Raw genomic sequence first — 15,360 nt, 5'->3', positions numbered from 1 at the left:
TAGTTTCCTCTATGTCACTAATGAGAAGCCCAAGAGTACTCTTATTTCTGGTTGTTTTTACGTGTAACCTGTTTTCTGTTCTTTCTTGACACATTTAGGATCTTACTTTATCATTTGTGTTTGGAAACTTGATGGTAACATAAGTCATTATTCACCCTAGGAAATTTTCTGGTCATATATGTTTGGTAATTTCTTCCCCTTTTGTTTGCCTGTTTTTTATTCTTTGTTTTTGGTTTTTTTTTTTTTTTTTCTGCCTTAAACTCTCATTAACTTAATGCTAGTCTTCCTTGATTGATCCTATAATTTATAAAATTTTCTCTCGTATTCAATTTTCTGGGTATGTGGTCAGCAGTTAGACAGACATGAGGAGAGCAAGGACAATGGGCAGATACAGAAGGTCACCACGTCAGGAAGCCCTGGATGCCTAGCAATGGGTAAAACTGGGAAAACACAGACCTCACCCTCAGGGTGACTTTTCCTCCCCTAGCATATCACTGATCATATGGTTTGGACCCCCTGACCTTTCATATCAATGGTCATACAGACTGCCTGACCTTTCCTCCCTGGAGATAACAGTTGTGTTTCAGCTCCAGGCCCAGAAAAGCAACAAACCTGGACAAGCAATGCCACCAATGCCATGACCAGCTGCATTGACTAATGATCCCCTGTGCTGATGCTGACCAATCAGTAGAGACCATGACCCCAAAAAGATCCACCTGGAAAGCTGATGAATATTCTATTGACATCCAGCTCTGGGACCTCTCCTCATATCTCCATCCTTCACAATTTTGGAATAACAGCTTTCCATAAGAATTAGTCACTTAAGCCAATCAATTAAGGCTAAACTCTTTAACTCTTTAGTTACAGCTTTAGTCACTCAAGTCTATCAATTAAGGCTAAACTCTTAACACCTGGGTTCTCCTAGCATTTTTTTCCCCCCTGTTAGTTTTTAGTTATCTCATTTCTATAGGGTTAGTTTACAAACCAAAACAACATAAGATACAAAAGTTACCCAATTTTGGAAGAATGGCAGTCTTCTGCCTCAGAGCCTGTTCCCCATGGAACATCCAAAGAATAAACCTGCCACCCTCTGCCATACCAGTGCAATCTAGGCTGCACCTGGAGTTCCTTCCCATCTAAAATACTCTCTGTTGGGAAACGTATGCAGCTGCAACATGATCATCCAGGCATCTTTGAGGAAGAAGAGCCTGAGAGCCAGAGGGAGCCAGCCAGGAGCCAGAGAGCCCTTCTTTATTTCAGATCTTCTTACCCATAATTCCATGCCCTCTGTAGGCATTCAGGTTCTTAGCCAATCCTGTCATAGACTGTTTACCATTGCCCTGGCAAACTTTTCCTACAGTCCCTCCCTACTCCTCCCCAGTGATCTGATCAGATCTCTATCATTGGCTTACTAGCCTATCTCAGGGGGAAGATTTTATCTATGTCATATTCCAACCTTTCCTTTAATTTAAAATGTTAGCCTTTATATTTCTAAGAGCTTTTAAAAGTCTCTTTTTAAAATTGCCATGTTCTTATTTTACGGATGGAATATCTTCCCTATATTTATGAACAAATTGATTATAATTAACACTTATATTTCTGAGGAAAGTAGTTATAATTAAAATTTTTTTTTTTCTGTTCTTTGCATTGTCCCTTCCCCATACCTCATTTTTATTTCTGTTTATTTTGGGGGCGGAGTGCATTTCATATAGGGGGCTTTCTTCAAATATCTGGTGACTTGTGTTGATATGTATATGTATTTATTTAATTTTTCAATTACAGTGTGCATTCAATATTATTTTGTATTAGATTCAAGTGTACAGCATAGTGGTAGACAATCATATACTTTACAAAGTTATCCCCCCGATGTTTTAAGTACTTACCTCACACCATACATAATTATTAGAATATTACTATATTCCCTAAGCTGTACTTTGCAACAGTCCATTTATATTTAAGAGTGAGCCAGTAAGAAGCCTATAGGAAGTGCTGTGCATATGCTTTGCTCCTTTTCTGGTTATTTTGATGTTGTATGGCAGAAAGTGGAAAAGCTGGTGTTTGTGCTGCCTGTCACCACCAGAACCAATAAGTAGAAACAAGGGTTGAATTTTTATGGCTGCTTTCTTCAGATACCAGAGATCTGAGGAGATGGCAGGTTATGTACCCTCAAAAACTGTCGTAACATCTTAAGTAGAGTTTTTTATAATGAGGTAAGGGGTTTGGAAAAAAAGATTAATCAGATAACATTAATCTGGCATATGATTTTTTACTAGCACTTCTTTATCTGCTGATCAATAATTCTTTATCTGTGTTCCCTCCCTGGAACACAATGGATCAGATACCATCTCCTTCACTTGCAGATTCCCTGGAGTACAAAGGCTGAAACACTCAATGACCTCCTGGAGTCACATAGGTCACAGAATAACAGCTTTGCACATGCATTAATCACTTAGGCCTATCAACTATGGAAGCTAAAACCTTTGACTCTTGAGTTCGCCTTCATGATCACATGGAAGACTAGGCAATTTTATTGGAGGACCCCTAAATATTATTAACTCTATGGCCTTTCTAAGAGTGTTATGTAATTTTTACAGGAAGAATCATCCAACACATATAGGACTTCCTGCCAGTGTTCTGTGGGTTCACCAGTGCTAGGGGACTGTTATTTCATCACTTAGTATATGAACTTTCACTTAATCTCCTTGAAATCCATGTTCATATTTCCTCAAGACTGGCTCTTTTGTGGCTCATTTCTCCAGTGAATAAACGTCCTGCATCCTGCTGCAGTCAGGAAGGGTAGTTACCTGGCTCCGCTGGGTGGACATGGGAACCCACTTACAAGTACCAAGTGGTATAGCCTGCTGCACACCAAGGCTGTATGGTATAGCCTTTTGCTCTGTAGGGGAGGAGAAATAATTTTTTCTCTACATTCTAGGTTCTTGGCAGATACACCAATGTAACAAAAGTCAGATGAACAGAAGAAAAACGGAAGTTTAATAAGCTGTATACCTTCTGTGTACGTGAGGGAGTCCCAGGAAAACTGAATAACTCACCAAAATAGCTGAAGCCACCATCTTATTATAAATACCACCTCTGACTGAAGACAAAAGATGTTGGGTGTGGGAGGAGTCTGTTATAGGTGGCTCTTAAGAAAAGCACAGTCATCAAGGATTTATCTTTGCACTGTTAAGAGTTTCTAGAGACCTGTTCATCCCCACTGCCCTGCCTGCACCTCCCGCTTCCTGGTAGGGGAGGAATATACCCTTAGAAATGGAGATTTCCCTTAGAAATGAAATTGTAAAAAGGGTAACTTCTATTGGTTTTCAGAGCTCCTTCCATGTCTGCTCTTTCTTAAAATTAACCAGCCTAAATAATCCTTAAGTTACAGAGAGTTTTTTGGGGGATAGTAACAAACTCTGTTCCCCTACAGCTCCTAGGCTACAAACCCGTGCAGCAGGTTACCTTACTGAATACTGTAGGCAATGGTAATGGTGGTATTTGTATGATGTGTTTCATGTTATGCTGGTTACATCATCCCTGGTCTATGAGAATTTTTCAGCTCCATTATCATCTCCTAGGACCAGCCATCATATATGTGGTCCTTCATCGACTTAAGTGTGGTTACGTGGTGAAGACTGTACTTGAATCCTCATGTCCCTTGTCCTTAATCGCAGCCCCTATTTTCTGCTTCTCCACTGTTGATTACAGCCTCTGGAGTATAAGCCCTGATAGTTTGTTTTCTTTTTGTAATGCAGACGCCTGACTTAAGCCTTGATTGCTGAGGCATCCTTTTAAAGAGGGCCCACTTCTAGGAAGGCTATTTCCAATAAACACATTGCCAGCCCCAGGACTAGATAAAAATCCAGGCCACCTCCCTCCCACTGAGTCTCCTTTGTTTTAAGACTTCTTGGTTGATTCTGATAACTGACTGAACTACCTGTCTTCTTCTTTTTCTGTCTTCCCAAGCTCTAAATTCCCACTCTTATGTTTTAAATTCATCAATTAAGAGTGAATCCATGAAACTCTAGGCCCCCATTTTTGACCCCAATAAATGGGGAATCCCAAGTGCCCGCTCTGTCTCTCCACACAGGTCCCTCCAGGGACTCGCTATGGGCCCCTCATGTGATAAACTCTTTTGTCACACTAGGGCCTATAAATGATAAACTTATAAGTGATAAATTCTATTTTTCTTCAAAGTTTCTTGAAGGGTATCGCTGAAGGATGCCTTGCAAACCATATTAAGAACCATAAGGTTAGTCCAGTTGTAACATTGGTTTAGAAAGAAAAGAGAGGTCAGTGGGAAGCTCACTGGGCCCAGGTGCATGACCCCCAGGCATTTCTAGCCAATAGCATTACTTTTGATAGACTGAGACATGCACAATTCATCCTCTGTCTTCTCTTGTGCAGAAGGAGTTAACAAAGTAGGCCCGAGGCTGCCAGACTTGCAAAGGTCCTTTGCAAATCTGGCCCTTGGTTGATGTTGGGGAATTGTGATTTCTATAGAGTTCCACAAGTCCCTGATAAGAGTGGCTCACTGTGCCTAAACTATTTGCATAAACAGTGTGGTTTCTGTTGAACACCTGCTTTTGTTCTTGAGAGTCTGAAATTTCGGTATGTGCTAGGAAGGGTGCCTACTTGACCAGCCCCCCAACAAAAAACTTAGCACTGAGTCTCTAATGAGCTTCTGTGGTAGACAAAATTTAACATGTTTGTTGTAACTTGGTGGTGGAGGAATGACGTGCATCCTGTGTGACCTCAGAGACCCTTGGAAGCTTGTGTCTGGTTTCCTCTGGACTTTGTCCCATTGCCTTTTCCCTCTGCTGACTTGCCCTGTGTCCTTTTATGTTCTGTAATAAATCACAGTGGTGAGCACTGTGGCCAATTTTCTTATCTGTCAGATGGGTTTTATGATGAAACTGTCCACCTTATAGGTGGTGTTATGAGCATGGAATGTGTGTAGAATTAAGGACCTGATGCAGGATGCATTTGATAGAGGATGGTTGTTATTCTGGAGTATGTTCATGGAAAGAACAACTTGTGTTTGTGTGTGCATGCTTGTGTCTTTGTCAGAGTAATACTGATGTCTGCTCAAATGCCTCATTTGACAAAAACAGGTTCACATGCCAGCTTATAAAAACCCCTGGTTCTTTCACTAAAGTGCGTGTGTGTGTGTGCGTGTATATTAGTTTCATCGCTTAACAAACAAAATGATTTGGGAGTTTTTTATGATCAAAATTCACATGTTGAATCCTAACCCTCTAATGTGATGGTATGAGGAGCTGGGGCCTTTGGGAGGCCATCAGTCCCTCAGCAGTAGGATTGATGCCTTATAAAGGTGGATCCCGAGAGATCCCTTGCTCCTTTCACCCCTTGAGGACACAACAAAAAAGCTGCAGCCCTAAAAAGGCCCTCACTTAGCCATGCTGGCATTGTGATCCAGCCTCCAGAACTGTGAGAAATGTATTTGTTGTCTAAAAGGTGCCCAGCCTGTTTGGTTAGAGCAGTTTCCCTTTCCTTGTCTTCCTGCTTTCCTTTGATGTGCACCTGGCAGTCTGTAGAGTAAGCACCCATGACATTTTCTAAAGGCTGAAAATTACAGAAGGAAGGAAGGAAGGGGTATGGAGTACCTACTGTGTCCTAAACACTGAAAACCCAAAACAGAATCAAGTCACTGCCCAGACAGGAGGGAACTGGCACATCAACCAGCAGGGCAACCACCAAGCATCCTAACTGTTCTAGTAAGTGGCAGGTTGCACTAGCGTCTCCAACCCGCAGGACTCACACGAGTGTTAGGAAGTTAGTTAGCTTCTGGTTCTCCACCTCTATTTAAGTCTTTCCCAAGCCTTGCTTACAGGATGCTTCCCCAAGCATCTCGCCAGTACTCTTTCCCCACCTCCTTTTTCACAACATTAGTCTCTCCCACTCTACAAAAGAAAAGCTTTTTTCCCCCATTCACTCTAAATTATTCAGCAAGCTGCAGAACCACCAGGGCTAAAGAGAGGTCAGATTATTGTATCAGTAAAACCTCTTCTAATCAAGTCACCACAGACCCATTTATCAGGCTTCATGTCTTTGTCTCATTGGTATTTTACGCTTCCACTCCAGTGGAAGACGACCCCAGAAGCAGAAAGTTTTGGAGTGCGTGGCAATACTCATTTTGTCCATGTTAACGATGGAGGCAGCGGGAGCAAGACAAATTTTCCTTGTCTTCTTTCCTCCCCTTGACTGTGGCTTGTAAGTTATCAGAGCTGTGAGGAGCCCTTCTTCATCCAGGTGACAGATAGGTGGTATGGCTCCATACTTCATTGCTCCATATTAACATTCAAGTATCTGAGATGCATAAAAGGCAGGCCAGGGATGACAAAGCTATGAGGTGTGCCAGTGGTATTTTCACCATGAGGAAGCTTGACAGTCTCTCTCATCCCACCTGTGTCTCTGCTCCGTACTTGGAATGATCTCAAAGAGGAGGAGGTGGTAAGTGCCCTGTTTACTTCTGATGGAGCAGAAGGGACCCCTCTGAGAGAAGTCGGTATTTTACATTTTCTTGAACATATATTATACTCACAGGAAAAGCATTTTAACTTCTACCAAAGATTACAGCATTCTAAAATAGGTAATTTTCCTTCTGCCCATTGTCAAACATCAACCACTTCTTGATTTTCCCTGTCTACCATGTCCTTATTAAAATTAGTTTATCTTAATGGGAGTGTGTTGTAGATTCTATTGCACACAGTTTTCTCACAGTAAATTAAACTGCACTCTTGAAAGCAGAGTGCAGAGAGCAGCTACTTCTGTTCTGGTATAAAACAAATTGTTCTCCAAAGCAATCCAGGACATAATACCCTGAATTTTAAATAACAACCCTCATTTAGTTAGGATTAATCCCTTCCTCTCAGAAGATGATATGTGATTCTATTTCTGTCAAGAGCAAAACCATAACCTGAATGGTTTCCAAAAATGAAATTAAATTTCTAATCTTTCTATCTAGAATCTCTGGTTGTCTGTCTCCCTGTCCACCTGTCCTTCCTTTTCAGGGCACCTTGAGATGACCTACACACGTGCATAGGTAAGGGTTTCTTTATACAGAGGAGACAGGGAGTTCAAATGAGGACAAGGGAAAGGCCAGGAAGGGAGAGAGAATGCGAGAGAACATTCTGACGGACAGGCAGCTGCAGAGTCTGTTGAACACACAGACGAGCTCAGCAGTTTGCCCTTCGAGCCCAGTAGTTTCAAAGTAAGTGTGTGCCCACGGGGACATGTGAAAGAGACCACTGTAGTATCAGAAGCATTCATTGTATACATTTATGTTTTCTATAACCTGTAGGAAAAGATTAAATTGTACTTATATTTAACTCACATGGGTTGATATGGGCACTCTCCACTCAGCCTGTCACATCATCACACTGTCACAGACGTGGAGCAGAGTCTCGGTGAGGGGGAAGGGTAGCTTGCTTCACTCCTCTGAAGGGTCACTGGGCAAGCCTGTATGTGCACCCTATTTTAGTAAGTTGTGATTGTGCTTACGTGAGCCTGGTTAAGAAGATTTACAGATGATGTCACCCAGCATTAATAATCCTTGCAGAAGAAACAACTGGCTTTAAAAGATTTCCTCAAACATAAAAATTTAACAGCATAAGACCAGAATAAAGAAAATATTCATAATGTAAAAATCAGAAAACAACAAAAACAAGTTAATATTTTTCCCATTTTTTTTCCCCCTCACTCGAGGACATCTTGTCATTACTTGTTAGAGAGAAAGGAAGGGAGAGAGAGAGAGAGACATCAGTGCAAGATTTATTGCCTCCCTTATGTGTGCCTGGACAGGGGATGGTATGCGTGCAGACCAGGGATCAAACCCACAACCTTACGGTTATGGGACGATACTCCAACCAACTGAGCCACATTGACCAGGGCTACTTTTTTATTTTTTATTACAAGTTCCACATTATCCATATTCTGAGATGAAAATATCAATGCTTCAGTCAGAACTGACAAACAGTGGGCCACAAGATTTTGGTATCATCAAGAAGACTCTTTAACCTGGCTGCTGTGGCTCAGTGGATTGAGTGTGGGCCTGCGAGCCAAGTGTCGCTGGTTCGATTCCCAGTCAGGGCACATGACTATGTTGCACGTCAGGTCCCCAGTTGGGGGCGCGAGTGAGAGGCAACCACACAGTGATGTTTCTCTCCCTCTCTTTCTCCTTTCCCTCTCTAAAAATAAATAAATAAATAAACAAATAAAAAAAAAGAAAAGAAGTCTCTTTAAAAGGTATTTATATCTGCTATCATTTATGATTACTTGGCCCTTGTATATATTGGACCTTTAGCCAAGGATAGTATAAGAAAAGAATCATAATTAGAAAGATATTTTAACATGGTAATTATTTCATGCTTATCTCATCTTTTTTATTCCTTTTTTTTCATGTATTAGGTTATTTCCATAAATAATTAAATGAACATGTTAGGCTTGCGTGCTGTTCTGGTTAACACTGCTGTATAACCGGCCTGCTAGATTGTCTGGGCTAAGCTGTGTCATTTTAGTCTGGGGCCTACCACATGGCTTCAGTCCTCTGAAGGCTTAAATGGGCTGAATGTTCAAGATAGACAGTTCACTTTGTTGACAGTTGATGCTGGATGTTGGCTGGGAGCTTATCTGGGACTGTTAACTAGTGAGCCTGAACATCGCCTCTCCATGGGGCTTGGGCTTCTTACAGCTTGGTGGCTGGGTCCCAAATGGGGAAGTTTCAAGGGCCCTTAAGAGGAAGGAAGCAAAAGCTGCCAGGCCAGTTAAAAGTGTGTGTCTAGAATTGGTACAGCATCACTTCTACAATTCTGCCATATTCCATTGGTCAGAAGAGTCACAGGGCCCACTCAGACTCAAAAGGGTGGGGAAAATAAACTCCAGCTTATGATGGGTTTGAGCAGAAAAGCATTTGTGATGAAAGCTAAGGTTGCAGCTATTCTTGGAAAACACAATCCGATTTTTGGAAAATATAATATGTTATACATGTTCAAATTTTTTAAAAATTTTTATTTATTTACTTTTAGAGAGAGGGAGACAAACATCAATGTGCAAGATATACATTGATCAGTTGCCTTTTGCACACCCCCATCTGGGGATCAGGCCCGTAACCCAGGCATGTGCCTTGACTGGGAATCAAACCTGTGACCTTTTGGTTCACAGGCCGGTGCTCAGTCCACTGGTCCACACCAGCCAGGGCTCAAATTTTTACTGATGGAGTACAGAATCATAATGGGGACCACTGGAACTGTAGGCAAGGTTACCAAACTTGTGGTCAAACTGACTTCACCCATAGGTGTTTGATCTTGGGAAACTTAGCTGACCTCTCTGAAAATCTATAAAATAGACCCCATGGTACATGGTGGTGGTGGTAGAGGGTGCTCTTTTGAGTATTAGATAAGAAATGTATACTTAAAGGCCCAGGATATCATAACTGCCTGAACCACTGGCAGATATTATTCTGATTTGAGTTGGGGAGCGACTGGTTTAGAAAAAGTTTTTTAAGTGAGTACTCTGATGACAACATGAAGGATATATCAGACAGGGGAAGAAGGGAGCATGGGGAGTGCTGGGGAGACCATCTCTGGGGGAAAGGAGTGACTGTGAAGGACAGAAGTGGGTGTGAAACAGTGGGAAATAAAACGGTGAGAAATTGTAACCTAACCCACCATTCTTTTGACATTGTTTCTGTAAATGCTGACTCTGACTAATATGTACCTTGTAGGTGAATAGCACATTTGTATCAGAATCCTAGGAACTAGTTTCAAAAGATACAGACCCCGACCTTCAAGCATCCAGCTCCAGGAGATCTGCTGACCTTCATCATGGAGCCCGGATGACGTGAAGTCAGGATGACAAAACCAGGATGATGCACAGCAGACTATCACTTGCCTTATGAGAATGGACTGTGCTTGTCTGCACGTAGAGAACTTTGCAACCCCCTCCCTTGATTTCTTTGTTCTTTTCCCTTGCCCACCTTATAAAAACCTCTGTCTTCCCTAAGAAGGGGAGATGAGTTTTGAGACATGAGTCTCCCACCTTCCCCAGGAGATGGGCTCTGAGACGTGAGTTCCCCATATTCCAAGTTACTGGCACCTGAAAAAAATCCATTTTCTTTTACATCAGCACCTGCCTCTCAAATATTGGGTTTTGTAGCAGCAGGCAGCTGGATCTACTTAGGGTTACAGTTTTTGGTGACTCCAGATGGGACACTCATGCTTCTATCTTTAACTCTCTCTATAAGACACTACCTGACTGGCTCTTTGCCTGCCCTTCCAGTCTCACCCTGACTGAACACCCCCTGCTTGTCACTACCCCAGCCCTGGCTCTCTTTTGGGCCCTTGCAATCACCAGGTTCCTTCCCTTCTCAGAGATCTTTTGCCCTGGAACTCATTTTCATTCTGGATGTTCTTCACCCTTTCATATATATACATATATTTTTAATCCTCCAGATCTTCGCTTAAGAATCCCTTGCTGGAAGACCAGGTTGACAGCTTGGGGTGGGTGTGGGGGGCCTGAGCAAAAAATAAAAATAAGAGGAAAACTCATGGGCATAGACAACAGTGACTGCCTGCCAGGAGGGGGCGGAAGGGGTGGAGGAAGGTGTAGGAGGAGGGTACAGGGGGAATTAATGGTGAAGGACAGAGCCTTGCCTTGGGGTGGCGAACACACACTACAACGTACAGATGTGTTGCAGAACTGTGCTCCAGAAACCTTTATGATTTTATTAACCAATGTCACCCTAATAAATTCAATTAAAAAAAAAATCCCCTGCTGGAAAGTCTTTTGAGGACTTTCTAAGTCTGTTACATTCATTAGAGGCTCTTAAAGTATAGGTGACACTTGTTACATTTGCAATTTTACCTCTGTGAGATTAGTTAACACTTTTTAACATAAGTAACATTTTTTTTTCTACTGGGGCGGAGACAATTTATGATAATGGGATGGACTTAGGCTCACACTGTATTTGCGGCTCCTAGCCCAGTGCCTTCACAAATGCAACATACATCACAATATTTGAGATATTTATTTTTTATTTTTATTTTTTTACTGTTAAGTACTTACTGCTTAGGAAAGAGGTAGAATGAAAAATATATGTATAGGAGTCATAAGCATATAGATGCAGCCATGAAAATGCACAGGAAGCAAAACCATTGGGTTGAGCAAAATGAAGGCTATTGGGAATCTAAACGTGTTTAAGCAGAATAATTGGACAAAAGTCAAACTATAGTCACTTGAAGGGGAGGAAATAGGAGAAGTTAGTAAAAATGGCACTTTCACAGATCTCGCCTCTGAAAGGGAGGGAAGGTAGCAGTGGCACTGTGGCCACTCTTTCATGACACCATTCTTGTATTATATTTGCTTTCTTGACTGAAAATTGTGGATTTACAGGTAACCTTTAAAATAGCCAAGGAAATTATAGTTGTATAGTGGCAACCTTTAAAACACTAACAGGCTCTGAATGAATGTCTGGTGTAGACATTTAAATCAACCTTTTGAATGAAGTTTCTCATTGTTGAGCTTTGGGCAAGAGTCTCAAATTGGCAGCTCTAGAGTTTACTTAGCCTTTATTATTGAGATGGAAAGGGAGAGAGAGACAGACAGACAGACAGGCATTAATTTTGTTGTTTCACTTATCTATGCATCCATTGATTGATTCTTGTATGTGCCTTGACCGTAGAAATCAAACCTGCAACCTTGACATATGGGAGGATGCTCTAACCAGCTGAGCTACCTGGCCAGGGCTAGAGCTTACTTAGTCTTCACTTTTTATTTTTAAAATTTGATTTTAAATTTCTTTAAAAAGAGACTCCAGCTCTGGCTGGGTGGCTCAGTTGACTGAGTGCGGTCCCATGTAAGAAGAGGCTGCGGGTTCCATGCCAGGTCAGGGCAGAGAGAGAGAGACAGACAGACAGACAGACTCTAGGTTTCTGGGGACACTCCTTGATGAGGCCTGCCTGGGCTGTATGATCTTTGGAGCTTGGGACTCCACCCAGTAAAAGAGGCTTTTCTGTTCCTTGCCTGAAGGAGGGTGGGGTAAGGAAGAAGGGAATGTTGTTTCTGATAAAATTAGTTATATTACCTTTAGGACTGTACTAAATCAATTCTAAAACCAGACCAGATTTACCCGCTTTTACCCAGAATAAACTGCCCTCCTTTTCCCAGTTCGAGTCAGCCCGTTAACACTTCCTATTTAAAAGCCTTTTTGAAGGCTAATAAATTAGGCTGACATTGCCCTCAAGCTGGGGAGACACACCAGGAGAGACAATAGGTATTACAATTTTTCTTTTCTCTTTCTATTCCAGTAGTAATTCAAACATTCCTTTTCCAGTCCTCCTTCTAAATATTGCTATTACAGGCCTATACCAGAAAACTGTCAGAACAGTTTCATTGGGAGTCGTTGACGACCTATTTTCCCTGAAAATGATGTAGAGGTGGATCACAATGGCATCCAGGTCTTTTTTTTTTTTTTTTTTTTTTTTTTAATTTTTTTATTTTGGTTTTTCAATTACAGTTGTCCCCTTTTCCCCCAATTTCTCCCCCACCCAACCCACCCCCTCTCCCACAATCATATCCCTCCCCGTTGTCCATGTCCATGAGTCTTTCATACAGGCTCTTTAATTAAACCCTTCCCTTACTTATCCCCCTTCTCTCCCTCTCCCCTCCCCCCCAGGTCTTTCTTTGGGTAGAAACAGCTCTTAGAGAAGGGGAGCCTGGTGGCCCTGCAACACTCAGTTACAAATCCGACATGGTTTGCACGTGGCGTTTGGTGGCGGATGAACAACTGCCCAAACCTGGCTGCCCACTCTCAGGTGGGTGGGGGGCGGTATCGGAACCCAGTACTGCCTTCTGTTGGTTATCCATGGAAAATATGCCCTATGTAAATATATTTTCCCGAGGTTGCCTTTGTCTTAGCCGAGGGGCTTTTCTGGGCAGCTCCCCCAAGTAAGGATGCTCGAGAAGTGCCTGCACTCAGAAAGGTGCTCCCCGGTGGCACGCACCCTTGTGCCCCGGCCCGAGAGACCCGGCGGCAGGGAGGGACTAGGGCTTTGGTTTTCCCGACTCAAGAGGGACCAGGCTGGTGAAGGGGCTACGAGGGAGGATGCGTGGTTTCGTGCGTCTGGCCCTCGCGCGGGGCCCGGGGCGGCGGCAGCCCGCGCCACGAGATCCGTGCCGCTGGCTGTGGCATCCAGCCTCGCTCTGCGTGCCGCCGCCGCCGTTCTCTGCAGCCCCGAGCTCCCGGAGCCTCGCCATGGCCAGCCTGCCCGGCGCCGCCGCCGCGGCCCTCGCCCCGCAGGTACCTCGAGCCTGGGCGTTTTGAGGAAGCGGGAGGTGGATTACACTCCGGGTCTCGGAATCGCGCGTGGGCCTGGCCAGGCGCATTGCCGCCCTTGCCTGCAATATTTCGCTTCGCCTTGCGCCGCCGTTCCGCTTCCACCGAGGCGTCTCCCCTTTCCACAGCCCTGCCCGACAATCTAGGGTCACAGCCTGCGAACTCTGCCTCGGATAGGCCCCCGCGGGCCAAGTCTAAAGCCCCGCGGTAAAGTGCCGGTAGCGCGGAGCGCACCGCCACCGAGGACGTGAGAGTCGCCATGGAAGCCGCTTTGGGGAAGGAGGCGGGAGCGGGATTTCTGGGGTGCCAGAACTGACAGCCACCTCCTACGTGCCTTTGCCACCCCAGAATATTTTGCTGGCAGCCTTCTGCCTTTTTGGATTCCTTTCTTCCCTCTCTCCCGCAGTTACTTAGCAGATTAGGCTGTATTAAAATTTTTTTAAAAAAGGTTTCCACCTTTCTCCAGTTCGCCCTTTATCCATTGTGTCTCTTAAGTATTTTTTTTTTTTTTTAATTATCCCCAGTTCCATGAGGTTTTGTCCATAGCGTGTGGGGTTTGGTGTCCATGCGCCTGCATCGGAGGACCCTGCCCAGGGAGAACATAATTCACTCTCCTCCCCATCCCTTTTCCAGGCTCGCTATTGTGCGCCAGTGATTGACAAGACCACGAGGCTGAGCGCGCCCTGGAGATTTTTCTATAAATGGCTTAAAACCCTGGACTAGACTATTTACTCGGATATAAGGGAGACAATTACCTTCTTGTTCTGTGCTGGTGAACCGTGGCTCCGTAGGGCGAACCTGGATTTTCAGCAGCCTGCCCAAGCCAGCCGTGGAAGACAAAAATCAGCCACGACCCGGGCAGGGTGGGAAGTGAAGGACATCAGCCTCACGACCCTTTCCTTTGGGGCTGTGCCTGGGCGTTCGATCTTCCTTTTCCTGTTTGCTTGGGTACTGCAGCAGAGCACAATTGTAATGGTGAGTGGTATTGATTACCCCAGGCCCCAGTTACCCACCTGGTTTTACTTAATGGATTTAATTCTTCTTTAAGGACTGCAATAATGGATGCCTGGAAGACTGTACCAGGGAAGCAGGATCAAATGCGGTCATGGGAACTTTCAAGGTAAATTGTGTGCCAGGGATGAACTGAAACAACAATTCAGCTGAGGAAATTCATTTCTTGTTGACATCTGGGGCAGTTTTCACTGTGCTGGTTATACAGTAGTTTTTTGTTTGTTTGTTTGTTCTTTAATCCTTACTCGAAGGACATGCTTATTGATTTTAGGGGGAGAGGGGAAGGGAGGAAGAGAGAGAAAGGGAGAGAAACATCAATGTGAGAAAGAAATGGATAAGTCACATCTCTTCCGCACCCGGACCCCCACCGGGGACTGAACCTGTGACCTAGGCATGTCCTGACCGGGATCAAACCTGCAAACTTGTGGTTTACAGGACACGCCAACCAACTGAGCCACACTGGCCATAGTGACAGTAGTTTGATGTGTTGTTATGCTTTTTAAATTCCACTCTTAGTGAGAAAAACAATTTGGGGAACAGGAGTATATACATCATATCTAAAACTACCTAGCAGTTAATCATTGCTCATAGTATTTCATAAATCATAAATATTTATTGGAAAGTAATCAGTACGTGAATATTCACCTAAAGGTTTATCTGATTGTATAAGTATAACCCTCACTCCACTTGCTGAAAGTTAAACTCATGATTTTTCTCTTTAAGCAGCACCTAATATTTTACACTAAAAGTGTTGCATTTTCTTCTTTCCTCAATAAATTATGATATTACATATTAAATTTCATACTTCACAGAGGAATACTGAGGAGCAACTGAGAAAGAATGTTATAACAGTACTTTGAAAACCATAAAAAATACAAATGTAAGGCATTACTTTCTCTACAGTAATCATCATCTCCACCTCCGCCTCCTCCTCCCTGCCCCTCCCCTCCCCAACCGTGGAGGTTTTTGCTGCTTCTCTCTTCCTGCGCTGCTCT

General features: G+C 43.5%; 1 protein-coding gene across 3 annotated transcripts in view; it reads left to right on the top strand.

The window, feature by feature from the left end:
• Window positions 1–15,360, top strand: part of BCAT1 (branched chain amino acid transaminase 1) — a 92,481-nt gene that overhangs the window by 12,588 nt on the left and 64,533 nt on the right. Inside the window, exons 1-2 of one of the 3 annotated variants that reach the window (XM_090272928.1) lie at window positions 13,207–13,318; window positions 14,403–14,474. In XM_090272928.1, the coding sequence (XP_090129054.1) occupies window positions 13,274–13,318; window positions 14,403–14,474 (117 nt within the window). In that variant the 5' untranslated portion in view covers window positions 13,207–13,273. Of the gene's footprint in view, window positions 1–13,206; window positions 13,319–13,860; window positions 14,330–14,402; window positions 14,475–15,360 lie in introns of those variants that run through there. The other 2 variants (XM_090272927.1, XM_090272926.1) reach the window with 2 other exon arrangements.

Source organism: Furipterus horrens, unplaced genomic scaffold (genome assembly GCF_987537825.1).
Source record: "Furipterus horrens unplaced genomic scaffold, mFurHor1.1.pri manual_scaffold_4, whole genome shotgun sequence".
Taxonomy (NCBI): Eukaryota; Metazoa; Chordata; class Mammalia; order Chiroptera; family Furipteridae; genus Furipterus; species Furipterus horrens.
The sequence above is the reverse complement of the archived record's forward strand: the minus strand, read 5'-3'. Positions and strand labels throughout refer to the sequence as shown.